We start from the raw sequence: 26,281 nt of genomic DNA, 5'->3' as shown, positions 1-26,281 counted from the left end.
GCTTAGCTTGGGCATGGCACTTCTCAAATCAGTAGTAAAGGCGCTGATGCTATGCACACACGCCTGCCTTTCTACCGCTTACCGCCACACTTTTTCGCATAATGTTAAGCAAGTGTCGTCAAATAGATTGAGTGTAGTCAACAGTAAAGGGGAATACGTACGTCGATAGTATAAAGCCTTGTTATTCTTCTCTTTTTTCATCTGCTCGATGAGATGTGTTTTCTCATCTTCGCAGCTCTTCTTGGCCCAAACTGGTCGGCCACGACGCTTCCTACAATGCTCGTGCATAGATTTTTTCTCGCCTTCCTCATGTCATCTCTGCCTCAGGTCGTTCATGCTGTGTACCGCGTTTAATATACTTGCGCCTGCCTTTCCGTTAGTTCTTGCTGTCTTCCTGTGGCGTAATTCTCTCCTAGCAGATTTTATTGCAAGTACGTACTCTGTTGTATAAATATCCGTTCTTTTCCTCTCCTCTCTTATTCTTCTTTCTCCTCTTTTTCTTCCGTATAGTAATAGTATTGCCAAGACTACTATGTCTTCGCCAGCTCATCACGGATGTTCAAGGTATCCGGATAGGGGTTGACATTGCCACGGCCCTGCGTAAGGCGACTAACACCTTGGGATGATCAGCTAGTCTGGTAAGTACTACGGCACAATAGCCTACAACCAGCTCGGCGGCGTCAGTTTGCCCTCCAATCGCAGGTTTTTGAGATTTTGAGATATAACGTTGTAATTCAATGTCAGAGTGTAGTCCAAAAGGCAAGATTATTACGACAGAGCCAATAACGCTTCTTTTATTAAATAAACCTCGTTGGGTAATATTGGGCAGACAAAAGCTAAATAGGTACTTGTGGTCATATCTATAGACCACTGTTACCCAGATCATTCTTACACTAGTATAGCATGATGGCACCTAGAATAAGTATGGTTATTGGTGAAATGGTCGTCTTTCCCAAGAATACCTATCACCACCCATTATCCAATTTATGTATCATTGCCTCGAACGTTTGACTCGCACAGCGATACCTAAGTAAACTCCAGGCTGATAGCTAATCACATTCGAACATTTTATGGACGGAACTCAACAAGAGCGTCGCTCTCCTCACGCAACCTCGCGCAACCCGAAGCTCACAAAATTCTCAGCAGCCCACACAAGAGATCGCATCACATTCTATTTACTACAAGCAAACGTAAAGAAACTTTAAGACAGCTGAGATGGAGGGAATTGCTCTCTTACTCGGTGGTGTGCTCGACGTCGCACCGCATAAGTTGGGCTACCCTGGAATTAAAATACGGACGGTGGTGGTAAGGCAAAGCACTACAGAGACAAGATAGGCTCGTATCTTGTGTCACGGCGCCAAAAGTAAATGGAGACAGCCAAAGATTCAGACGAGCAGCGGGGGGTAGTGAATGTACCCCCACCCAAGATTGCATCACATCCTATTTGCTCAAAGCACATGCAAAGAGGCTCTATGGCAGCCGGGGTGGAGGAAATCCATGGCCACAGTTGATCAACTCGCAGCGGTTGGTAGTAGTACATGGTAGGTCAATGTCACAAGCAATCTCGTGTAACACCGGTGAACAACTATTGGATCATCGTCGTGCACGGATGCCCCAAGGAAAGAAAAAAAAAGTACATGAGTTACAGGGGTCTGATGCATGAAGCAAGTGCCGCAAGAGGTCCAGTGATGCCTACGGGACTATATGAAAAATTTCTCTTTTTCGCCTCTTCGATTACCCAGGCAGGCCGCAAATGAAACAACAACCAAGAGACTGATAAACGTTGTCCTTATTCCGATTCGCAAAGGTCCGGGCCGCCCAATGGCGGCGCTCTTTCGTCGCAGCGCTGGGTTGAAACGAAGCTAAACTAAGCGCGATGCTGAGCGAATGATTGACAAGGGGCCGACCCCTGCAGCCTTGCCAAAGCGTCCCACCCGACCTGAGACGTCGTCGTCTCAGGTGAAGCAGCGATTAGTAGCGGAGACGGGCGGTCTTGCTGCCCTTTTTTTTTTTTATTTCTTTTTCTTTGGTGTGTTCAATGTCACGAGGTGCGATTGACAGAAGATCCAAAGAAACACGGAATGCTCAATGCTGTAAGTACATGTAGTTAGTACAAAACACTCAAAACCGACAAAATGCCAGGCAATGTATTTACAAGTGGTGTTTGGAGTTGGCAATAATTACAGGTTTAATGCTCTTACTTTGTGATAATAAAATGAAGCTGCTACACAAGTTGCAAGACTTGATGGCCTTTTCGATCCACTCCCGAAAACTCGTCTGATGTGAGCACTGGCTGACATGGATGGGACGGGCATCCTGTCAGGGTCCGCGAATAGGGCTGCGACAAGTTTAAGAGTCATTATACATGCACATACGAAGCATGCGCAAGTGCGTTTGCTAAGCCTGCAGGCGGCAGAAACGCCTCGACGAAAAAGAGCAAAGCTTCGAATGTTCTCGTAACTCTCTAGCAAACAACAACATCAGCAGAAGAAGCGGGAGAAGGAGACAAACCCACCGCGTTGTGTTGGCCAATGCAAGCAAGAGCCAATGCAGTGCCGTCACCAACGACGGCCAGGGCCGCACAAGTACCGCACCAACAAGAAGAGCTGCGGCCACAGGCACAAAATACAATTTACAGCAACCAAGATCCGTGACTTCAAGGTTCCGTGGGAAACGTAACGTATCTGTACCTGTCACATGGCGCGCATGAGCCACTCTGGGGCTTGAGCTCGTTCGAGTATCGAAAATCAGTGGGCAGGAGAAGCGGGACATCGTTGGCCGCGGTGGGGCTGGACCCTGACAATGAAAAAGAGAGAGAGCTTTCTCCTTGGAGAAGAGGAGACGATGGAGCAAAGAGAGCAGGAAAACCTCAAACGTGTTACAAAAGAGAAGGGGAAAAGATTAGTGGCAAAGAGCCCTACGAAGGGGGGGCCCGTAGCGGTGAGGTGGCAGTTGCGGTCAGTTCCAGCACGATGGAGCAGATGGCGATGAGGTTTCAAGGTCTGGCAGGGAACATGTACCATGAGCCGATCAACGACAGCGGGTGGCGCCAAATGCTCAAACGCTGCAGGTTTCGGTGCAGGGGGAGACCACCCAACGGACAATTACAAGCAGCATGTACTTCAAATGTTGTCTGTGTTGTGTTGGGATCCGGTTGATTGCCGCAGCTAAAACAACGTCAACGTCGGCTTTAACATGCCTCGTAACTGAGCCAACTATTGAATTTTTGTTTATATGAGGCCTAATCACAAAGGGTTACATTTTGCTGCTGTTCTCCGAATCCCTTGTCGTATATCCCAATCAAGCAAACCCATATGAGGTAGTCAACTCCTCCCAACTACTACCAGGTAGGCAACTATTAGTAACCATTAGCAATACTGCTACAGTACCACCATCATAAGTGCGAGGTACTAGGCTGCGATTATTGTTTGTTCTATTGCAGACAACATACGATGCTAGCAGGGCGCCGGAACATGCAAACAAGCAGAATGATACCCTTTGGGAAAATTCTACCCCATGTAGGTACTAAAGTGCAGGGATCTAAAGGGAGGGGTGGCTGTAGAGAAGCCAGCCAGCAACTGAGTAGAGTAGAGTGCCTGGTAACGAGGAGCCATCTGAAGTCATGGTGCCACAGATTTGCGACTATTGCGCTTATCAAGCAGAGACGAGAGAGATACAGAGGGAGAAGGGAGAGAAGAGATATGGCATGTGTCTGTGAGATGCGAAGCGGTACAGCTCTGGTGGTCGGGCAAGAGTCTCATGCGAGAGAGGTCTGCTGACATGATGATATACAGCTAGATCCGATTGCTCGCATAACCCACGCTGCAATGTTTGCGGCAAAGCAAACCAAGAGATGTCGGGTAGTAACCAATGGGGTTTGCTATTTGATGGAAAGATAGGTAGGTAAATAGCCAAAGAAGGTAGCTAAATAGCCAGAAACAATATTCAAGGCATCAATCTTTGCACCAGCAAACCATACAGCACCAGTAAATGGGTTAAAATCGGCAACCACAGCACGACTAGTAGGATAACCAATAATGGGGAAGTCGGCGAGATCGACAGGGCCACAGAGCTAGTTTTTCTCAACTAATTTGGCTAAGGCCTTAGCACGCAGCATAACACCGATGGAAAGGATGGGCTACTGGGAGCGAAGTTGTAGCTAGGTCTTGTGTCTGGAGTAGCCATGTGGAGAGGCATCATGATAATTAAACTGCCACATGGAAGGGACGAGGATCTCATTATACTAGTAGTAATACTGGCACTCTACTACTATAACTACTATAACACCTTTGTAATTGGCGCGTGGGGCGATGGGCACTGAAGGAAAACCCGTCCTTCACCAATGCCTGATGCGTGTATGAGGTAGATGAAGTCGCACTACGATGGCGATGAAGCCATCGTCGTCGATCCGCGGTTAATAAGCATAAGGCAACTTGATGCGACTTTAACCTGCCCCCTGTCGTGACAAAAGACGTATGTACAAGTATGTAGCTGCCGAGGCACGATTGGATATATGCCAATAGTTTCTCGAAGCTGTCCAATCCGAGCCTCTGACGGCTGCGTCCCTCGCTTGTGCGGAGCGAGCCACAGCTACCGTGCTCTTGTGCTCACGCAAAAGTAGCATCTGCTAACGGGCCCATATCGTACTCGCACCAACGAGATCGCGAGGAACATTAGCTGATCGCTACATAGCACGATGCTAGCGGCCTTGGGGCCGGAATATTCTTTGCCTCCTCTTCCCTTCTCGCCCTCACCTTTACGCGGCCTTGCGCTGGGCTTGTTCAGTCTGAGGCACGTCGGTATCGGTAGGCGTCTCACCATTGAAACGCTACAACCTCACCACGCAAATGTCGAACATACGCGCTCCGCATCAGGGGAGGGGCGGGGCTCCCCAGTCCCAGCTTGGCTATACCGCAAGGGCTAGCCTGCCAAGTCAAAAGTGGAAACACAGCCTGAATTGCTCGCTGTTCTGGCATTCACGAAACGGCAGTGGCATCAGCGGGCTGCGGTGTAGCGGATCCCGTGCGACGGCGCTGGATGTTGGATGAAAAGGCGCTGGCTTCGCGGTCACGGAGTAATTACTAGTAGTTGCAAAGCAGGCAGGGATTGCGGGTTAATAAAGAAGAAAAGACACCAAAGAAAAAAGAAAAAAGAAAAAAGAAAAAAAAGAGGCACCGCCACTAAAGCAAACGAGCTTTTCCGCATTGCTTTTATTATGCATATCTTCTTTAATTACCTCTGACGTTGCTGTCTGCGGCGTTCTAAAAATACGCTCTCGAAATGAAGACTGAAAATGAAATGTCAATGCCAGGCTGGGGCGATGATCAGCACCACCGAACTATTCAGTCATTCTTCTCGCGCAGGTCAGGTCGCGCCAAGGTACCTGCTGTACATACTTACAGGCCTACAGGGCTCGCTCGCAGCCTAAATCGCCTGAAGGAAGTGCTAGCAGCAAGGTAAAACACTCTACCGGTGGGTGGGTGGACAGCCCAAGGATTTGCCCAGAGCCTGCCTCGCACAGCGCAGGTGAGGCGGAGGGGCGGTGGATCGGCCGCCCAGCCAGTGAGAGGCCAGCAAGGGCCGCCGGCGTGCGAGCGCCCCTGGCTCGTTCCCGATGCACCGCATGGAGAGTGGAAAAAGAGCGGCCAGCAACGGTGGCTTCAATTGTTCTGGTGTGCTGGAGCCACGCCCCTCGCGTCGCTGCAACAGCCTGTGACAGCGAGCCTGAGTGCGCTGTAGCAGCACCGCTGATGGGTACATGCGCTCAGCTGCGACCTGCTATACGCCCCCCCATGCCTGTTTTCGATCCATCATCTCCCATCCATCGCTTCAGAAGCGTCCAGCACCCTCTGAAAATCTGCTCCGGCATCCGTGTCACTGCGCTCTTCCCCTCCCTCCGTGACGAACCCGGCCCCTTTCATTCAGGCCTGGCGGGAGGCTATTCAGACGGATTGCAAAGAGCTCGATTCATGCCAGAAGCGCGGCGGACGAAATAAAACAAGTGGCGCCTGCCCCTCCAACCCTCTGCCGCCTTCTTCCCTTTCTGCCCTCTTCGCAGTCTTTTCTCATTCACCTCGCTCTAACCTCGCTCTAACCTCTCTCTCTCTTTACCTCGCTCTCCAGCTCACACGAGAGCATTCGCAGCAGAAAGACGCTTCTAGCGCCGCCTAATTCGCCGACCATCACCTCCAGCCGTCCATCCATCCTGTCGACCCGTGCCAAAGCGCAGCAAACAAGCACTTGCAGCCCAGCCGTCTGCTGGAACGCCTCCATCCCATTCGCCAGCAAAGCCCTGGAGCCGCCCTCGGCAACCCCTGGTGTGCGTGGGCGTATGCAGCTGCACTAACGTTCTGGACCTACGGGCGCTTGTGCGAGTACTGAATACCAGCGGCACAGCAGCCATTTCAGCCCCAGCCGCCCGTGCATTGGCTTACGGGGAGCCCAAATACGAAGTACTCCATACTTTGTCCCCCGATCGCAATATATTCGGACAAACCACAATCTCGAATCGCCAGTCTCCTGAAACGCATCCCACGCACTCGGCCTTCCCCCCCGGCTGGCCTTTTTCTCTCCCTCTTTCCGCCGGCTTTACAAGGCGTTTGTTTCCTTGCAACGCAGGCAGGGCAAGCCTTGACTTCCCGTTTTTTCCAGTCTGTTCATCGACGCTGGGAAACTCGCGATCGAATCATCTCTCTCTATTTTTTTTCTTCTTTTTACCGGCAACAGCGAGAAACACCACCCGCAAGGCGCATTACTTGGTGGAGGAGAGCATATTGGACCCCGTCAGTTTCGGGATAATCTAGCACTACTCGTTTTTCGATTTTGCGCCTGATTTCGTCCACCAGACGATCAATAATAATTCGAGCGACACTTGCACGCTTCTGCGACTGCGTGGTTCGTGGACTGATTCGGCTCAGCTTCGTTTCAAGGAAGCACGAAAGCCCATTGCATATCTTTTTTCCATATAATCTCAACACCCAGGCCTATCGTCACCATGAGCACCGCAGTTGCCATGGTTCCTTCGCCAGCTCCTCACGAGAGGAGCTCGTTTGCCAGCGACCGCCCTGCACCCACGGTAGCCTCTACATCGCCACCGGCACAGAGGAACGCGGTGCCTTCACAACCGAGGAGTCAGCACACGGGCGCAACAGCTGCGAGCCAGTCGCCCAACCGTGGCAGCCCCAAGTCTGATCATGCCGCCGCAAACAAATCTTCTCCCAACGCGTAAGTCTTTGATAATCCGCCCTGTCCAGTTTTCCCACCTACTACAATTGAGCGCACTTTGCTGACAAATTACCTATCGTAATAGATCTCGAAATGATGCCGGACACCCCAAGATTGTCGTCAAGAAAGAACCAGTGTCGCCCGGTCTACCCGCATCAAGACCCCGACCCAGACGACTAGATCTCTCAAAGAACACACTTGCCGGCTCAAACCCTTCCTCAGCCTATCCGCTGACCGCGCGCGATGGACTGGGCATCCAAGAGGTTGGCATCGCATGCCTTTCTCCTGGATTTATGACTCAAGATCCCGCAATGAAGGAACAGCTTCAGCGGAGTATGAGCGTGCGAGAGCAGCAGCGAAGCCTTATTGAAGCCAGGCTACAGCAGCAGCAGTCCGCCAAGGGAGACGGGCCATCTGATAAGGACAAGGAACCAAACTTTGCCGCCAAAACACCCGGCATGTCTCGCAGAAACAAGGCTCCCCCGGGGCTTTCCATTGTTGCACCTTCACATCAGCAATTCGCAAACGAAAGAGTGATTCAATCTGCACCTCTTGGCCGCAGCTTCACCGGGCATCATGTCCCCCCATCACGAAACGTACATAACCAGGCTTCCAACCTTTCTCAGATCCACCACGTGCATGCCAACCAGACCGCCAACCGCCTGCCACCCATTAGCGATGTGTTTGGCCAGAATCTCTCAACGCATCCCGAGAATGGGCCACATACCTCTGCCCTCTATCCTAGTCACGCAGCTTCACGGCCTCAGCTGTCCCCAGGCCTCCCGCCAGCTCACCAAGCGCCCATGTCTGGCCGCATGAGAGAATACAAGTCTGCAGAGGAGGCTCAAAATGAATTGGCCGGTGGACGAGCAGAGCTTCTGCCCAGACTTGTCCACTACGGTGGCCATCAACCCCCAACACCTCCTTCACCCGTTGGTGCCGGCAACCGCAACCCGGAGGCTACCCAGGGCGCAAGCCGAAGGCGAACACGCGCCGAGTATGAGGACGGCAGCAGTCCACCACTGGGCTATGGCCCTCCTCCTACTCGACGTGGCCCCTTTGGCGCCGGCCGTGACAGCCCTGAGACACAACGAGCGAAGAAGGAAGAGTTCATGCAGCTATGCGCCAGAGCTTGGGACCTGTTTCACTCCTAAAACAATATATCAGCTACAGCACTCTTTCGCCCCAGAGTGTAAAGTTGGGCGAGACGAGACAAGAGCTCGTCTACATCACGGCGATACGATGCTATTTATTTAAAGAACCCGTGTGCGATTTTTATTTTTTTATGCCTTCTTCATCGTCCTTATGGATGACCCTTTTTTTTTTTGGGTTCGATTTCCCTTTGTCTATCGGAACCTCTTGTTGGGAGGGTCACCATCCTCTCCCTGGCTTTCCTTCCAAGATATGCTGGGGCTGGCAACATGAGGCTTCCACATCACGATATATCTTTATTTCATATTTGGCCCAGTTCGGCAAGCTTCCATTGAGGGCTCGCCATATAAGGAGAAGGAAACTGGAAGAGTAGCCACTCCTGCTTTGTGTGTGTTATACTTATTTCTACGACATATATCTATTGGCAATGGCGGAAAGGGAAAAGGAGGAATCCGATTGGCCACAGCGTAATACTAGTGTGGCTCGGGGGAGGCAACGCGGGATATGGAAAGGGGATGGAGATGGTTTATTTCTCACGGGAAACTCATCTGGCGTTGAATGTGTGGTTATTTTGGGATCCATTTACTCTGCATTGGGAGGAAGTGATGAATGGATATAGGAGGAGACTCTTTTTCGGTCACCTCCTGCTTTGCTATCTTGTTTTATTCCTTCTTTGTCTCGAGTTCTTTTTTATCGCCGGCGTACCGTAGGCGCTAGGGGATTAATGGGCGTATTGAAGTAAGCTAGTTTTGCCAGGAAGCGTAGCAAAGGCACCATAGATGCTTCTAATTCAAACGTGTTGAAAGACAATAGAGATGCGCATTGAGTTTAAAGTGTTGAATCGTTTTGAGTTGCAGTCTTTTATAGTAGGTATTGTATCGCCCTCATGACTACAAAGCCTTTTTTTGGCTGCTTCCATCTCATCTATCTTTTTTGATCTTACTTGACTCAACTAATTAAAACATTATATAGCCCTTTTTAGTTCTGCAGTTTTTTTTTTTTTTTTGTCTTTTGTCTATGTCGCTCTTTGCACCTCAACCTGACCAGTCGGCGTACCGAAATAAGCCGCAATCGGCTTCTGCGCCTGAAACTCCTTGCCCAGACCGACAGCCTCCACGCCGTTGAAGCCGGTGAAAAGGCCAATCTCGACAATGCCGGGCATCTTGACCAGCTCGTCGGCCAACTTGCCGACCTCCCAGACGCCGTCCTTGCCGGCGCCGTCGACCTCCGGCGTCAGATCCTTTGCGAGCAGCAGCGGCGCAAAGGGCGCGTCAATGATCCACATGCCGTTGTCGGTGACGCACTCGCCGGCCTTGCTGGGCAGGCCGGAGCGCACGGCCGGGTTGGGGGAGCCCATGGCGCGGAGGCGGCTGAGGACGTCGGGGGCGGCGAGGGGGAGGACCTCGATGGGGATGGTTTTCCAGGTGGTGCAGAGGCGGGGGGACTGTTTGCGGGAGTCTGGAAGTTGTTGTTGTTAGTATGTTTGAAACCCATGTACATATATATGTGTGTGTTTGTAAAGATATATATGTGTGTATATATATATAGATATAAAACTCACCTGCAACAGCTACAAACTTCCGCCCCGACACAGCAACCAGCTTCTCCTGGAACAAGCACCCGCCCCCTCCCTTGATCAGGTTCAGCTCCTCGTCCACCTCGTCGGCGCCGTCAAACACCACGTCCAGCACAACCGGCACGCCGCGCTCGTCGACGGGCCTCTCGTCCAGGTTGCACAGCCGGAGCCCCGCCGCCTTGAGCAGGCCCTTTGACTGGCTGCCCGTGGGGACGAAGGTCATGTCGCCGTAGAAGGACGGGCCCTTTGCGGCAATGGCCTCGACGACGAAGACGACGGTGCTGCCGGAGCCGATGCCGACGAAGCGGTGCGTGGGGAGGAGGTGGTCGTCGACGGCCTGGAAGGAGGCGGCGCGTTTGGCGGAGTTGATGAGGTTTGCGGAGGAGGATGACATAATTTCTTTTTGTTGGCTGGTCTTGATGTTTTATAAGGATATGGTGTTTGTATGTGGATGCATATATCTGGGCATTGATATATGTATGTATGTATGTGTGTGTGTGTATATAGATAGGTATATGAGTTGTAAATTTTATATAAACAAGTTGAGTGAGTGAGTAAGTGGTGAGATGACAAAAGTTAGTGAGTGCACTATAGCCGAGTTCGGAAGGGGGGGCGTGCGTTCGTTGTGTTGCTTGTATACTCCGTAGTCTCAGCGCAAAAAAAAGAAAGAAAGAAAGGAAAAAATCGATACTATTGGTTGTGATCACGAGACCTGCCTTGTGCGTTGCAGTTTTGCGTTTAGTTAGAAATTGCGCGCGCGGCTTTTTTTTTTTGCGTGTCTCTGTCTTAGCAGGTACTATTAATTGAGCCCGTTGCTTGTTTCAACCCATTGCTGTATACAACGGTAGATGGTACATACATACATACATTGGCGCCTTACATATTGCGTTGCATTCAGCCGCGCTGAGCTTAGTCATTCAGCTATTGCTCAGCTCCTTGCAAACGATGGAGGGGCAGAAAGGAGTATCGGTACGTCACCGGCTGTCTTCTACTAGGAGGTAGTTGCTTCAGTGAGATTACAGGGAGAGGAAACAGCCGCAAGCCTCTTTTCTTGTCATTTCGTCTACGAATACATGAGGGGTATAATAATAAATAATGACAACAATACTAAGTCAAATAACAATCAAGGATAAAAGCCAGATTGCATACCAATTCGGATCATCGGGCGTCCGGGAATTAAAAAAACAAAAGCCTGTCTTCCCCATCTCTTGTGTAATTAATGGACGTGATATGATGCGCGCGGAAAACATGCAAAGAGACTATGATATCATCCTCTCTAAAAAAAAAAGTCTCCCCTTTGCAAAAGGCCATGATCGTCGCTCCGTTTCCGTCCGGGACCCAAAAGCAAAAAAGAAAAAAAAATAATAATAAATAAAACAATTACCCTTTCTTTTACCGTTTGATGCCCAAAACCAAAACCAAGAAAAAAAATGACAGATAAAAAACTCACTTACACGCAACAAACATAGATGGGTGTGCGCCCATATATCCGCCGCCCCCATGATCTGCCGAAAGGAAAGCTTCATCGCCACAAAATAAGCCCAGTCCAGTGCGTTGGGGCGCAAAACATCCCCCCAATCGTTCAAGAAAATCGCAGCTCCCAGCCATTCGGTCGATACGGGAAGCCAAACTTTAGTCATGGGCGATGCACGCCGAGGTCTCATGGCAAAACCCGGCATCGCGGATGGCATGCAGCTCTCCAAGCCACTCACGTCACACTGCCTCGCCCCCCTGGTTTCCAAGCAAGTCACGAGCAAATCACCACCGCGGCAGTTGTCACTGCTTTGGAGATGCAACTTGTTGGGCTTTCTTTTGAACTGTTCAGACACATGATTGATTGGCATTTCACCAAAGCCGCACTATGCGACGATATATAGCAAAAAAAGCATCTCTTCCAAAAACTACTCATAGAAACTCCCAACGCTTTCTCTTGTCTGTTAGGCTCCGTTCTGTCTCTTGTTTCCAAATCAAATCAGTAGAAGCCCATAATCCACCAAAAAGAAGTGAGAGAGCCTATCCCTAGCTAAATGCCCCGACGCCTATCCAACCAACTATCCTTTGTTTTTTGCTTTTTCCCTTTAATCGCGCCTCTGCTCCTTGTGTAGCTTTTACGCCAATGCCGCCACCAGTCTTTGTCATAGTAAAAAGTTGTATCAGGTGTAAAATGAAAAAGAAAGAACAAGAGATGGTGAGAATCGGGGGCATGCCTTTTGCCCGCTGCTAATCCTTAGCCCATAACCAACAGAGCGCCCCAACAATACATATGGCCGTATAACTGCAGTTCCTTTCTGTGTGTGTGTGTTTTTTTTTCTCTCTTTGATTTATGCAATCCAAAGCCCTCTCGGCCATTTCGCCAAACGCCAATGCTCTGTTGTGTATATAAAAATAAATGATGGAATACAAAAAGATATGGAGACAAGTCCTTGCCATGTAAAGACTGCTCAAATCAATAAATGCAAAAAGCGAGCGTGCCTTCTTTAGGCGTCCGCTATGTGTTCGACCTAATAAGACGCCGGTTAAGTTTAAAAGCTGTTACCGCCGCGCCAACGCTTTCGCCAAAATAGAAGAATAGAAAAAGAAGAACGAATGGATAAAAGATCAAGTTATCCAGTTGCCAATTCCGAGGGGTATTTTGCCTTCGCCACATGATATCATTAAAAGTGTTTTTTGTTCCTTTTCGTCTGGTCATGTTTCGTCGTCCATGCGATTTAACTCTGCTTGCCAAAAGGGGAAGAGAAATTAGGCGATGGGTGGCATCAGGGGAGGGTGTAGAAAAGAAAAGAAAAATCCCTGTGCACAAGATGCCATCGCTGCAGGCAGAGCGTTCTGTCGTATACATTTAATCGTAACTTTCTTCATTTAGAGGCCTTCTTCGCCGGCCTTGCAAAGTTTAATCTCACGAACCCACTCAGATTTGAGGACCTGAGCAGCTGTAAGACGACGTGTGGGATGGGGGTCCAAAACGGAGTAGATGACATTTCGACAACGAGCCTGTGGAACATGTTAATACGAATTCAGGAGGGAAGCAGAAAGAAAAAAAAGGAAGAAAAAAAGGGGGGGGGGGGCAAGAAATATCACCATACCCTGTGTAATGACTCGATGGGGCCATAGCCCTCTTCGTCGCGGCGACCCTCCAGGTAACGAGCGTAGAATTCGTCCTCGTCCTTCTTGGCGAGACGCCAGAGGTGTCTTCCGCTGCGCATGGCCATGTAAATGACACCGCACGCCCATACATCGACGGCGCGGGCATCAAATTCCTTGTCGGTGTACTCTTCGGGAGCAATGTAAGGAGCAGATCCGCAGAGTCCAGAGACCATGTGGGCATCGGATTCCCATGCCATGCGGAAACACTCGCCGTTGCCAAAGTCCGTGATTTTTAGGGCGCCGCGGGTGGTGAGAAGTAGGTTTTCGGGCTTAAGGTCTCGGTGGGCGACACCCATCTCGTGGAGGTACTCGACGCCGCGCATCATCTGCTTGAAGAAGCAGTCTGCCTCTTGAACCTCGAGCTTGCCGCTCGACAGGATAAGGGTGTACAGGTCACCGCCAGAGCAGAACTCCATGACCTCGCAGTAATCGCCCTTGGCATCCTTCAGCAGGTCGAGGGTGTGGATAACGTTGGGGTGGCGCAGGGAGGAAGAGATGCAGAACTCGGCGGTAAGGCGCTTGCTGTACTTCTTCTCCGACTCATCAGGGCGGCGGCGGAACTCCTTGACAGCGAACAGCTTCTCGCCGCTGCTGCCAACCTTTTTGTGAGATATCCTGACAATGCCAAAGGCGCCGCGGCCGACGATTTCTTGGCACTTGCCGTACTTCTCCACCAAAGTCGAGTTGGCGTGCAGGCCAGCCTTCTTGTCGGCAGCTTCTTCCTTCTCCTGGCGCAGCGAGTCGACCCAGTTGGACACCAGGGAGAGGTCGTGTTGGGGCGGGGCCTCTTGTTTCTTTCCGATGATGCTTCGCCACATGTCTGACAGCTTCTCTTGTCTTCGGCTGGACCGTAGGAGATGCTCATGTCCGCCCTGAACGTCAGCAATCACGGTGAAGCGATTTGAGTCCTTGGGCTTGGCTGATTCTTTCGGTTTGACTGATTCTTTGGGTTTGGCGGCCTCTTTTGGCTTTGCGGCTGGGAGCTTGTCGACGGACTTTTCTATTGATTCCTTTCGCGGGGCGGGAGAAGAAGCGCCGCTGATTGATGGACCGCGGGATCGAGGCGTGGTATCGCCATTGACGTGAATCTTGGTGACGTCCTTGGTGGAGAACATGCGAGAAAGGCGATCCTTGACTGAGGTCTTCTCAGAGGGAGGCTTCAGCTGGGTCTCGCTGGGAGACGGGGAGAGCTTGTCAGAGCCATTCTGGGAGAGCAAGGTAGGCGATCGCTTTCCCTCGTGCGATGACTTGATGGATGAGGGTTTTGAGCTCTGAGCAGAGCTCGGTTTTGATTCAAGGGCAGCGGACGGCATCTTGACGATGGCGAGCGCTTTGGTCGCGAAAATAGTCTAAGTCGAGGTTGTGATGGATCTTGTGTCGATAGCAATGCCAGGCAACAGTCTGTTCAAAAGCGAGCAGAGAGACCAACTGAGGTTGCCTGATCCGGTGGCGAGGACCGGGATGCTGCACGGAGCTCAGTGGTGTATGGAGGGGGGGATTGCGTCGGCGGCGGAAGCTGATTCCGGAGCTGATCAAGAGGGCAGCCTGCAGCGAGGACGGCGATGCTGTGCGGCGAGAGCTGAATGCGAAGCAGAGGGGGGTAGCGAATAAATAGAGGTTTAAAAATAATAATAAAATAAAATAAAAAAAGTAAAATAAAAATGATAAGTTAAAGGATGAACAAGACAAGCTCAGCAGCGCTGCAGTCGGATTTTGCCTTTTGGCTCTAGGTTCTGGGCAAGTAAATGGCAATTAAACGCAGGTCGTGGCCAGGCGGCGGCGCTTGTAGGGGAGTCGAGGAGGGGCGTTTGCAGCGTCAGATCGAGGCTGGGCGCAGGGACACGCACGGGCGACACACGTAATGGGGGTGTTGCTTGTATAAGAGAGGAAGAGGAACCGCCTGGAAGCGCGGACGGGCGGCAGAGGCCCAGCAGGGAGGATGAAGGTCGTAGGGCCTGCAAAACGGGGCGGTTTCCTGTGCGCAGCCCTTATATGTGTGTTTTTTTTCTTGTGGATGATGGATGTTGCGTGGTCCTGGCAAATATCCGGGGGTGGAGGCAGGTTTTTGGTCGCTGCCGCCAAAAACAGAAAATTGGAATTAATAAAAGAAAAAAAAAAAAAAAAAAAAGTGCCGTCAGAACAGGGCCGGGCTGAGCGTCCCAGTAAAAGCGGTGGTGGCAGTGGTGGTGTGTACAGTGTAGTGTAAGTGCCAGAGGGGTGGAGCTTGGGTATAAGCTAGATGGACACACAAACACAACAACACACACACACACACCCAATAGAGGAGACGAAAGGGCAGGGAAGCAAATAGAGAGACCCTCTCGCAGCCTTTTAGCTGTGGTTGTGACGTTGACGAGAGCGGGGGTGGGCGTTGAAGGCGCTGAGAGGCACTTTAGAAGTGACGGGGAATCAGAAGACAATAAGAGGTAAAAACAAGCCCGTCAGCTCGACTGGAAAAGCAAAAAGGGACAGAATCAAAAGGGGGCAAGGGGAGGAGGCAAAGAGGGAATAAATGGCCAGGGAAGAAAAAAAAAAAAGCAGGATATTATTGCTGCCGTGTTAGTGAGGGAAAAGGCAAAAAAGACAAAGACGTGCAGGCAATAAAGTACTGTACCTTGGAAGGGTCCAGCGGTGGGGGATCCGTATTACAGACAGAGCAGGTACGGGACCGTCTTGCAATGGGGAACGGTAGCGCGAAGTGCAGTACAGGTACCGGTACGGGACTGGCACCGGAGCTTTACGGAGCGCAAGGGGCGCTGTTACGAGCCTGTAGCTGTGCCCAGAGCGGTAGGCCGGTGCGGTATCTGTCATGCGTGTCTGTGCGGGTAGGTAGCTGTACATGCCGGGCACAAGGACGTGTCCGAGTACAAGAACCTTGGAACAGGCCAGGCAAGTTCCGGTATGGAGGGTGCTTCTAGGACCGCCTGTAGGGGCCTGTGGTTGGTGCTGGAAACTGCGCTGCGGCAAATGAAGGCGCCGGGGACTCCAGCGGGTGACAAAGCACGACAGAGCCTTGAATAGCCTGGAGAATCGAGAAAATTCTGGTTGGTGGGAAGACTGAGACGTTTACGTTTGCTGCTAACGCTTGCTGCTAGTTATTGGACCTGCCGGTACATTCTGTGCCGCGCAACTCTCCATATTACCAAATATCCCGAATGGTTCCCCGTGGCATACAATGGAGTCCTATTGACGTGAAGCCCTCTATGTAATTGCCAGCCCAGTTGTCCAGCTGAGCATCCTGTGGCGGGCAGCCGCTGCGCTGCGGCTACAGCGGCCTGCAGCAACGACGTGCCGGGAGGGACAATGTGCCGTAGCGGTGCGTGCTGTTAGCAGCAGCTCATGTGCAAGTCGTGCATGCTGCTCAACGGCATGTAAAGAGGACTAGCGGCCCAGGACTAGCACAGAATACGTTGGAGAGGCTTTTCATGTACGAAACAAGCAGCATGTAGCGCGCGCGCCATCACCACCCCAAACAGACCGCACGATGAAGTCTGAAAGAAAGAAAAAAATTTCCCCTCCTCCACTGCGGGACTAATCCTCTCTCCTCTGCGCTCCGCAGAGCTAAACGGAAAGAAGCTATTTATTCGCACAAGGTGAGAAGAGCAAAAATGGAAAAAGAAAGGAAGTTCGGCAGGCAGCCGGGGAAAAAAGAGACCAAGGGCCAACTTTGCATGACATGGCGGGATGTGTGTGTGTGCGTACATGTTTCGTGCATGTCACTGCCAGATGTGTAGGTGGATGCTGTATAGCAAATTGACACGGCATGTTGTCTGCAGTGAGCCATATTTTTGCTGGGCTTTATTCCTGTCTCCCTCTATTCTTTCGTTTTCTCGCCTCTCTCTCCTGTTCTCTTCGCTATGCAGCACTCCATTGTGCCGGAGGGCGTTAACCGCTCATAAAGAGACGGTGTGGGCGTGTGAAACAAGCCAAAGGGAAACCCAGAGAAACATACCGAGGCGCGCTAAAACATCAAAGCCTGAGGAAGAAGGGGAGGAAAAAAAATGAAAAATGAAAAAATGAAAAAAAGTCTTCTGGTCTTGCCCTTTTCGGCGGCTATGGCTGCGCTGGCTGGCTGGCGGCCGCTAACAAGGTGCAGGGCCACGGGGCGTGTTACGTGGGTACCGACTGGTTGTCCCATTGGCAGCGCCGCAATTACGGAGCGCGCACGTTGAATCGCAGCCTCTTCTCTTGGACATGTGCCCAGCGGCGGCGGTGCGACCAGAGCTAAGGCACGCTTGTATGCGCGCGTGCATTGGCATCAATACTATTGTGTAGTACGAGCACCGCATACTGTATTGCCTCTGTCATAGGGTCTGGTCCTCCTTACTAATGGCAGCGCGTCGTCTCACCTCGCCAACCATCCTGCTTACATACCTCACCTATGCTGATGCTGATGCTGATGCCAGGCCAGGCCAGGCTCGCTGGATCCGGCGGTGGCCATCAAATCGCTCAGCGGCTGCGCCGGTGGAGCGTGAGACACGGCCTTGGGGCTGGGAAGAAAGCCACAGGCAAGGGAACCGTCGTATACAGGCAAAGCATTGAGGCACAATGAGATCGGTTGGGCGAGGTACAGTACTTCTTGCTGTGGTCTTTTCGCAGGTCTGAGATCTGGGTCATATGCTTCTTGGGCGCAGTGATTCCAGTGCCTTGTCTCAATGAGTGCATGTATTTTAGCATATACTTTAGCACAGCGCCTCGTCAAGGTGCAGGTACCATGTACAGCACTGAACCCTTTTTCGCCAAGCAAGCACAAAAGGGGTGCTACCCTACATGAGTGAAATTAGATCGATCTAGATGTTTAATTAGTACCCGGTAGATGAGATAAGAATCTTGTCTTTTCGGAGGTTTTATCCTTTCCTCTCGTCTTTCTATTGATATCTTTGAGATTGTCTTGTTTACCTAGTAGTCAATTGCCCCCTTGCAATCTGAGTTTGCCTCAGATGATTCTCGCAACATCCCGCTGCAGCCTCGGGCCATAGCCATCCTTCTCCATATTACCTTGGCAGGCAAGTGGCATCTAACAAGTACCGGTACCAAGTCAGCCCTGGGAATGGGTCCCTCATCAACCCACTTACAGCACACACTGAGATGCTCATACGATTCATTAATAATAAACAGCTGCTAACAACAGCACAACAGTAAAAAAAAAAGGACCATGATGCCTGTACAAGACGCATCCCAAAATGCCAAGGACCCTCGGAATGCGAATGATTAAACGACATGTCCAAGCCCACAGGCAGCGGTTGATTGCTTCTTGGCGCGCCAGCAATGTTGCATTCGGTGCTCACAGCCCGAGACGCTGCCTGCATACCGCCCCCTTAATCAACGACGGGAGTTGAGTAAATGGGTTTGCAGCTTAAAAAAAAAAAAAAAAAAAAAAAAGGCTGTGCTCGGCGACTGCCAATTGGGAGCCATGTCGTCGAACTACCAGGTTCCGACAAGCATACACTGGTCATCCATCTCACAGCCCTATGTGCATACACGTACCGTACACATACATACGCACATGCATATCCCACGGCCTTGTCGCCGCGTGAGATACAAGTAGGCACTGCTACTACTGCCTACTCCATAATGCTACATACTTGATGGAAGGCTCGAGGCCAAAGGACCATTCCTCCTCCTAACCTCCACCTCCGTCCGTCCATGTCGAGCAAAAAAAAAAAAGCACAAGGCGGTCAATGACTCTTCCGGCGTCAAACCGCTTCTCAACTAGGCAAAAAGTTGCATGCTAGCTTCAGCACAGCCATCTTGTACTTGTACGTAATTGCCAGTTCTCCATTTAATCTCAGGGAAAGCCAAGACGGCCAAGACGAGACAGCTCTTGGGCGGCCCGTAGATTTGCCAACGGGTACGATTTAAAATTTTTCTGCTTCTTTCCTCTCTCGTCGCCTCCCTTGGCGCGCACGCCCAGCCTGCCAAGACGGCAGTCGGAAAACCGCTGCCAAGACCACGGGAGCGTGGCAGTGTTTATTTTAGACTTTAAACTTTACAGTTAAACATTCTGGCATGCCAAAACGTGCTTTGAAACAACTGTTTAAGCTATTTTTGATCTCTTCCTTTGATGTAGATGTAGTAGTAGCACTAGTAGTTACTAAGCCTAGTAGTTGGCATAAAGTCTTGGGGCACAGCACATGGCTTGGGCTTTGAGACAGCCATCGAGGCTTCTTGTCTCAGCCTCACTTGGCTGCTCCTTGGCCATTCTTGCTTTCTCCCCCCCCAATTGCAAGGTGGCTTTTTTTTTATTAAAGTTGTGACACATATATCCAGTACATGTAAGTAGGTATGTAAGTACTGTACATGTAACGAACGACTTTCCTTTGACGTTGCACGTACCGGTTCCAGGCCTGTGAACTCCCCCCTCCAGGCGCAATCGTCATGGACGCATCTACCTACATACATACATGCACGCATACCTTACTCCTGCTGTCTGTGACAAGAATTATTCGCTTGCATTACCCAGCTTGAACCGAAAAAAAAAATATATATATATATGGTAGGAAAAAGGGTATCCCCCGCAAGCCTTGCCTGCATGAGCTCGTACGACCCAACTGCAGCTCTTTTCTTCTTGCATGGAGGGGGTGAAGGGACCATCAATGGATCAAATAGACCATTCCAACGCTTTTTTTGCTTCCTTGTCGGCCCTTTGACTCCATCGATCGCTCATAGTTTGCTGCACCCCGAGATGGAGGACAAGAGGGAAAGGCCAATGACGAGCCGCTAGGATGACTTTGGCGGTTTATAACCTGTATAGTATAATCGTCGTAAGCAGATCCGCCCATGTGCGTTTCGTCCTAGCCAACGGACCAGAGGAGTTGGACGCAGTAGTAGTATTACCTAGGTACGGCACAGTATTCCATATGCCGCGGCGAATTATCATAAAACAAGGGTCGTCGAGCATCAATTCATCTCGAAACCGAAGCGGCTTATATTAATCCCACCCTCAACTTTTTCGGAACACATACGCGTTCATCTATCCTCAAATTAACTACAAGTACCGCTACATACACACTTGCAATCAATGCAGCACTCCGTATCTAGCATATATTAATTGCTTTTTGGCACCCAAACCCGGCCATGCGCGATTCAATCAGGTAGGTAATGTACATACATAATGTTAGATACCCAAGGTCCCTTGATCAGCCGTGCAACATATACATACGGAGTCGTACGCCTAGCCTTGCAGCCGACACTCATCCCCCCCCCTCACTTTACAGCCCAAACTCTCTCTCTCTCTTTCGCACTTACTCGTGCTATTGACCCCAAAGTCTAACACGCTCTCACGTCGATTCTTACTCGCATGAGCCCACGCCTTGTACCCCCTCCCTGCCCTGCACTCCCCCCTTTCTCCATTGACTCTTTTGCTTGAGGGCTTGTTACATGCAGGATGCAGGATTGTCCCCTCTTGCCTGCGTTGTTGAATATTGTACCTAGTATGAGTATGAAATACCTACAGAGTAGTATTACCGTTTTTACTGCCCGCTGCATTGGGCTTCTACAATTGGAAAAAGAACACCAAGAAATAAAATACCCGACTGCAACCATCTGATAGCCAAGTCCTGTCAGTACCTTCTTGTGCGTACGTTGGAGAGTCTACTGCCAAGTACAGTACTAAGGCATGCAGCATGTAAGTCCGCAGCAGCAGCAGCAGCAAAAAAAAAAGGCACGCTATTCCTGCACCTAAACTCTTTCTCCGCTACCCCCTCCTCAACTGCTTCCCTCAGGCGGCCTCCAACGCCGCCATGCTGTACTGTACCGAAAAAAAGGGACACAATTACTTGAACGGACAGAGCAAAAGACCCGAAAGATTTGTAAGTAAAGGCTTCGCCCCCCCCCCCCCCCCCCCCCCCCTCCCGCCGCTCCCTTTTCTCAAACGCCGCTTAGTAGGTGCTAGTTTATCTACAATGAAGTCATTTCACAGACTCGCTGCTCCGTCTTTACACGTATAGCCCGCTCATCTCTCCCTTTTCCTCTCCTAAAATGCCACCACATGCTCCCCGAGTTTGCGCCAGATGCCGAGGGCCAAGACCAGTGCCAAGACGCGTGAGGGCATCTCAACACTTATAGTCGTAAATGATAGGTATGCTGTAACGGTGCATTGCTACTTTCTACCACTGAGGAGCCCAAAACGGCCCATCACGCCCCTCCCTGGTTGATCAGGACGAGACCCAAAGAGACAGTTGCCCAAAACGTCTCGGTATGATCTCATAGGCCAGATAAACCGCCCGGCTCAACCATCTCCCCAGCTTATGGCACAGCCTGCCACGCCGCCTTTTGGCCACTCCACAGCAAAGAAATCGGTTAAATAAATAAATATACGGAGTATATATATATAAAAAGCAGACTATTCTCATTCAAGCTATTCATTTGTTTAGAATCTGTTTCAAGGAAAAAGGGCTTTGCATCTCCTGCTCTCTCTCCCCGCTACCCCGTCCGACCGCCACTCGCATGGAAACCACCAGGGGGAGCAGCCAGCCCGCCACTCACTCGCGGTAACTTTGGGAACTGCGGATCTAAGCGGCTGAAATGAGTCGATGCTGAGCTGTCAGCTCCTCTATTGCCGATCTGCGTGTTTTTCCTCCTCGGGCGGCTGCCCGTTTTCATGCCTCACCTGATGTCACAGCCTAGTAAACAAAGAGGGAAAAAGGGCAATGGAAAACGATAGAATCAAGCAACAGAGAGATAACTGCCATGAAATCTTTCGCCCCCCTCATCCCCCCCTTCTGATCCCGCATTCCCGCTCCTCCGATACAGCCTCCGTCAACGCGGTTTTCTTTCTTCTCGTGCCCGGCTGCAGAGGCTCGTGCCATGCCTCTCGCGTTTCAGTGGCTCTTCCGTCATTGGCCTGCAGCTTGTGCCCGGATAACACAGACCAAAGGTCCCCGGCAAACTCTTTTCCTGTTGGGAATTGCAAGCATGGGAGGGGTCCTGACGCAGGCATAGGTGCCATGGGATCACTGTCCATCCCACCATAACAGTATAATAGGTGGCTTGAAAAAGCCCCGGCAGGTAAACCTGGACACCGATTTCTGGCTCTGATAGCCGGTACAGCGCGTCTGTAGCCACCGGCTATCGAGACTTGAAGCGCTGTCTTAGAAGCTACATTGACATCCAACTACCAATGCGCCCGTTGCTTCTTATCCCTTTGTTCTAGACTCTGGCAGATTTCAGCCTGTGCATCCCAGACATACTCTCAGCATACGTACGGAGTAAAACCCTCCATTTTCGTGCGCCTGCCACATGGCCTGAGCTATCTATCCCTCCCCCGATACTCAGCTGGTCCAACCCCCAGTAGGGAACGCGGGTATGTATCAGGGGTCAGCGTGGGTGATAACGCGCCTTGAAAGCCTCGTAACCAGCAATTTGGCTGCTTGTATGCATCTCATATCACCCTGTGAGACATTTTTTTTCTTCTAGATGTAGCAGCTCCTGGCATGTAATGCCTACCCGAGCCTCAAGGATTGATTGGTGGACGGAGTAATACCTGGTTGTAGTTCCCATGGCTGGGTTTTTTTTTCCTCTCAGCATTCCATGCTCATGTTGCGCGTGCGTGATGCTTCCCTAAATCGATTCCCTAAAACTCCTTCCGTACATGTGCATCGTACCGAATGACATGGTCATTCGTCGGCCCTTTCATTGTCCTTTACTTTTAACGCTATCGCCCGTAATTGTCACTGCCGTTGTGCTGTAGTAATGGGTCTCAGAAATCTCCAACGTGGTATCCCCCCTACGTCCTTAGGTCACAAATAATTGCTGCCTCCTTGGTATGCAAATTCGAAGCGGTGAGCACACCTTTACTATTGGTAGCGGAGATTGCCTTCTCCACAGAATGAAAGGAATTGATAACCTCAGCGATAATCTCATCTCATCCTACATCATGATAATGCATCTTGAGTAGCGTAGAAACACAGCAGCGTATTGTCTGATTGGAGGCAGTCACACACGAGTCTGTTTCACAGCTTTCTGTTGGACGCCCCTTAATCGTCGCCTCATGGATATATCATGCATTCTCGTTGTACCTTAATTGAAAAGGAGGTCACTTGTGAGGAGAGGGGTTAGCAATGCTTCGAGCCTGGTATCTCGTAATCCCGAAATATTTTCTTGGAATGTTTTCTTGTAGATGTTCACAATTAGATTACCTGGTGGGATAGGCTGCCAGGACGCTGGCTTGACACAGCCTTGAGACAACCACCAGCTTAATTTTGGTCTGTTGTCTTGCTGCTATTCTTGGACGCTCCCGAAGCTCTAACGGTGGACACGAGATCGGCTAGTTTATTGCCTGGACGGAGAGGTAAAGGGTCTAGAAGTCGCTTGGAATTCTCCACGGCAGCCTTGAAGGGAGATTGTGAGACCAAAGCCTCGTCGACCATGTTCTCCAGCTTTTTGAAATATTCCTTCTCTTTGATATGTTTCGTCAAGTACAGAACAGGGTTGCTTGACTGATTCTGTTTCATTCGTTCGTTGATAGCCTCCTCATACGCCCGATCATACACATTGAAATCCACTGCCGTCGGAGAGTCGGACACAACGTCGGGCGTCTTCTCATCGGTAACAAAAGCGTCTCTTGCTCCTGTGCCGATGCCCAGGAACAACGGCTCTTGGTCGCTAATATCGTGAGCGTGGCCTTTAGTCTTTTCATCGGGCTCTGGTGCAAGTAGAATTGTCTTTTGCTGTGCGATGAGCGCTGCTATATCTTCTACTGATGCGCTGGTATCTAGTAATTTGGGTGTCTCGTTTTCTTTTGTAGCTTCCCTTAGTCGAGCAGCAGCTTTTTTGCGGCTGCGAGCTAATGAGCTCCTAAATCGATGGATTGCCTTCATCACGCATAGGAGGTGGTTCATCTTCCTTGTGAAAGCGCGGCTAAGCTCCAGCTCATTCGGCGGCTCTATGGGGTCTGAACAATTTTCTTCTGCCGACAGTAAGGGATCGGTTCCTCCTTTAGTGACCCAAGGATGTTCCTGTAGTATCGAGTTAGCATGTCGACTGTATATTTTTTTTTTTGACAGAGTTGGCCAGTACTTACCCGAAGCTCAGCCATGGTTATTCGTGTTTCTGGATTCTTGTCTAGCAACCTGCTCATCAGATTGAGAAATGTCGGATTCTCATCTTTGGCATATTCTGGTTCCTCTGTCTTAATAGCCTCGTAAATCTCAAGTATGGCCTCCTTGTTGAACGGTATCTTGCCATATTTAAGGCAATAGAGGGTAATACCCATAGACCAGATGTCTGCAGCCGTTCCAGAAACTTCGTTATGCTTGCTGCATAGTTCGGGGGGCAAAAAGGCTGGAGATCCAGCGGATTTGGACGTCCTCATATTGTTTCCCTTTGAAAACATTTCTGAGACGCCAAAGTCGACAACTTTTAGAACGTCGTCTTCAGATAATAAGAGATTGTCTGGCTTGATATCGCGATGAATAACTCCTTGAGCATGTACTATTACCATGTTAGAGACAGCTATGTGGTTAACATGCATTCCCATGTTTGACTTACAGTATTCAATGCCCAAAATCAAATCCCGGAACCAAAACCTGCACTCCTCTTCAGGATAGGGATCTGCTTGCTCGCCCAGGCCGACTTTCATGATGACCCCCTTTTTGCACATCTCCATGACTATGTACAGAGAATCTTCATCCGGGTCATCGAGCACCTCGATAAGTTGAGCCAAATTGGGGTGGTTGAGTTTCTTCATAATGGCAATCTCTTCTCGAATGTAGAATAAGGCATCGCTTCTCTCACTGTCTCGTAGCCCATTTAGACGAGGAGACATGGCGCCTCCTCTACCAGGCATACGTCTTTGCGGTCCTCCAGGGCCTTGACGCATAGCGATGGACTGTGCGCGCCTCCGCAGGCGGACCTTGGAGAATTCTTTAATAGCCTGTAGATATCGACGTAAGTAAATCCTCTTAGAAAGGGGAAAATGGCAAATGCCTGACATAAGGAAACATACAAACTCAGTTCCGAACTGATCTGTCGCGAGATGGACAGCGCCGTAAGAACCGCGGCCGATTTCTTCCTGAATCACATACTGGTTTATTCTATGATGGGTTCGACCATCCGTTTCATCGTTGGAGAACTCGACGTGTGCGTCCAAAGTTTCCTACCGGAGAGATTAGCTCTCACTCTCACTTCCATGGGCTGGAAAAAAGCTAACCTTGATTTCGCGATGAGCGCTTGGAGTGCGTTTATGCTGTCTGATAGGGCTTGCGAAGCCTTGTAGACGAATAGGCTCAGAACTAAAGCAGGAAAAAGATCAGCGCCCGCCTCGACTATGTAGAGACAAACGAGGCTGGTCCTGCTCTTCCTCTTTCTATCTTGGAAGAGTGACTTCTGGAACCACAATCACCTACATGGTAGACGCCAAAGATGGCCGAGCATCGTCAGCGACATCGTCGCGACCGTTAACAGTGAGTCTAGGCGACTGAAGACCATAGAGAGGATCTGATTTCGAGCCGCCGGGCGACTGCGGAGGCGTCTCCATGATGGTGGAGGGCGCAGCTCTTGGCTGGAGCTCGAAAAGAGGAAGAGCTATGAGATGCTGTGTAGCGTGTGCTTGGGCGAGGCTTCAGAGGCTCACGCCAGGTGAAATCGAAATGCGCGCAAGATAGATGAAGGAGCCAGCAACACGCCCAGCTCCCAAGTTCAAGCTGCACAGGCAGAAGAAATTCGCCAGGGCTGCTAAAACACGGCGTGAGGCTGAAAACAAAACGAGCGGCTCTGAGCCAACCATTGGAGGGGTTATAAGCGGTAGCTGCATTGGCATCCTGCTATAAAGCGGGGCACTGGAGCTGGAGTTTTTTCCTCTGACAGGCGGGCGTTTAGACGCCTGTGCGTTAATTGGCACATGCTGATGCATCGCCTCAACCGCTGTGGCCATGTCTACAAATAGACTGACTGTTGGCATGTATCCAATACAGAGAGTGCCGGAGATTCACGATCTTGATTGGCTAGAATAGTGCTATTTACAGATTCCATATGACCCTTTTACACTAGGCTGTAGATATTCAGGAGACTCATTACGAATAAGTAGGTAGTTGGCTCTGCCCAATCCTTTAGGTCCATCATCAGCGAATCCCGAGCTGTGCTAGCGGACTACTGTAATACTTGACATCTTGATAGAAGTCCTGTTTTGGCTTTTATTTCATCCCAACCTCTTTTATTTCTTACTACTGAAATTATTTCACAAGT

The 26,281-nt window shown here is 50.5% G+C and overlaps 7 protein-coding genes across 7 annotated transcripts; 3 read left to right on the top strand and 4 right to left on the bottom strand.

Annotated features, from left to right (window-relative positions):
• Positions 1 to 5,948: 5,948 nt before the first annotated feature.
• On the top strand, positions 5,949 to 9,198 carry TrAFT101_001806 (uncharacterized protein). The gene is made up of 2 exons (XM_024899625.2): positions 5,949 to 7,224; positions 7,310 to 9,198. The coding sequence occupies exons 1-2, from the start codon at positions 6,995 to 6,997 to the stop codon at positions 8,376 to 8,378; spliced, it is 1,299 nt and encodes a 432-aa protein (XP_024762931.1). The 5' UTR covers positions 5,949 to 6,994; the 3' UTR covers positions 8,379 to 9,198.
• Positions 9,199 to 9,391: 193 nt separating this feature from the next.
• On the bottom strand, positions 9,392 to 10,346 carry TrAFT101_001805 (uncharacterized protein; the record flags this gene model as incomplete). The annotated part of the gene is made up of 2 exons (XM_024899608.2): positions 9,392 to 9,834; positions 9,938 to 10,346. 2 exons carry the CDS (start codon positions 10,344 to 10,346, stop codon positions 9,392 to 9,394), a joined length of 852 nt encoding a protein of 283 aa, XP_024762930.2.
• Positions 10,347 to 11,346: 1,000 nt separating this feature from the next.
• Positions 11,347 to 11,878, top strand: TrAFT101_011999 (uncharacterized protein). The gene has a single exon (XM_066129437.1). The coding sequence runs from the start codon at positions 11,422 to 11,424 to the stop codon at positions 11,827 to 11,829; it is 408 nt and encodes a 135-aa protein (XP_065982528.1). The 5' UTR covers positions 11,347 to 11,421; the 3' UTR covers positions 11,830 to 11,878.
• Positions 11,879 to 12,440: 562 nt separating this feature from the next.
• TrAFT101_001804 (uncharacterized protein) lies at positions 12,441 to 12,791 on the bottom strand (the record flags this gene model as incomplete). The annotated part of the gene is made up of 1 exon (XM_066126426.1): positions 12,441 to 12,791. The coding sequence occupies one exon, from the start codon at positions 12,789 to 12,791 to the stop codon at positions 12,441 to 12,443; it is 351 nt and encodes a 116-aa protein (XP_065982527.1).
• Positions 12,792 to 12,811: 20 nt separating this feature from the next.
• Positions 12,812 to 14,409, bottom strand: HAL4 (Pkinase-domain-containing protein; the record flags this gene model as incomplete). Its single annotated transcript, XM_024909611.2, has 2 exons — positions 12,812 to 12,943; positions 13,036 to 14,409. The coding sequence occupies 2 exons, from the start codon at positions 14,407 to 14,409 to the stop codon at positions 12,812 to 12,814; spliced, it is 1,506 nt and encodes a 501-aa protein (XP_024762929.1).
• Positions 14,410 to 20,210: 5,801 nt separating this feature from the next.
• Positions 20,211 to 22,567, top strand: TrAFT101_001802 (uncharacterized protein; the record flags this gene model as incomplete). The annotated part of the gene is made up of 2 exons (XM_066126425.1): positions 20,211 to 20,264; positions 21,851 to 22,567. 2 exons carry the CDS (start codon positions 20,211 to 20,213, stop codon positions 22,037 to 22,039), a joined length of 243 nt encoding a protein of 80 aa, XP_065982526.1. The 3' UTR covers positions 22,040 to 22,567.
• On the bottom strand, positions 21,341 to 25,777 carry TrAFT101_001801 (uncharacterized protein). The gene is made up of 6 exons (XM_024905192.2): positions 25,444 to 25,777; positions 25,248 to 25,329; positions 25,044 to 25,193; positions 24,587 to 24,971; positions 24,120 to 24,529; positions 21,341 to 24,054 (listed from the first exon to the last, which is right to left on the bottom strand). The coding sequence occupies exons 1-6, from the start codon at positions 25,572 to 25,574 to the stop codon at positions 23,293 to 23,295; spliced, it is 1,920 nt and encodes a 639-aa protein (XP_024762928.1). The 5' UTR covers positions 25,575 to 25,777; the 3' UTR covers positions 21,341 to 23,292.
• Between the last annotated feature and the right edge of the window lie 504 nt (positions 25,778 to 26,281).

The sequence above is a fragment of the Trichoderma asperellum genome, chromosome 1 (assembly GCF_020647865.1).
Source record: "Trichoderma asperellum chromosome 1, complete sequence".
Lineage (NCBI taxonomy): Eukaryota > Fungi > Ascomycota > Sordariomycetes > Hypocreales > Hypocreaceae > Trichoderma > Trichoderma asperellum.
This window is presented reverse-complemented; position numbering and strand designations above follow the sequence as displayed.

Coding starts and splice junctions, on each gene's coding strand:
- TrAFT101_001806 (XM_024899625.2), top strand. CDS start 6,995: ATGAGCACCGCAGTTGCCATGGTTCCTTCGCCAGCTCCTCACGAGAGG. Junction 7,225..7,309: donor AACAAATCTTCTCCCAACGC/GTAAGTCTTTGA, acceptor CTATCGTAATAG/ATCTCGAAATGATGCCGGAC.
- TrAFT101_001801 (XM_024905192.2), bottom strand. CDS start 25,574: ATGGAGACGCCTCCGCAGTCGCCCGGCGGCTCGAAATCAGATCCTCTC. Junction 25,330..25,443: donor CCATCTTTGGCGTCTACCAT/GTAGGTGATTGT, acceptor TTCCTGCTTTAG/TTCTGAGCCTATTCGTCTAC. Junction 25,194..25,247: donor GCGCTCATCGCGAAATCAAG/GTTAGCTTTTTT, acceptor TCTCTCCGGTAG/GAAACTTTGGACGCACACGT.
- TrAFT101_011999 (XM_066129437.1), top strand. CDS start 11,422: ATGGGTGTGCGCCCATATATCCGCCGCCCCCATGATCTGCCGAAAGGA.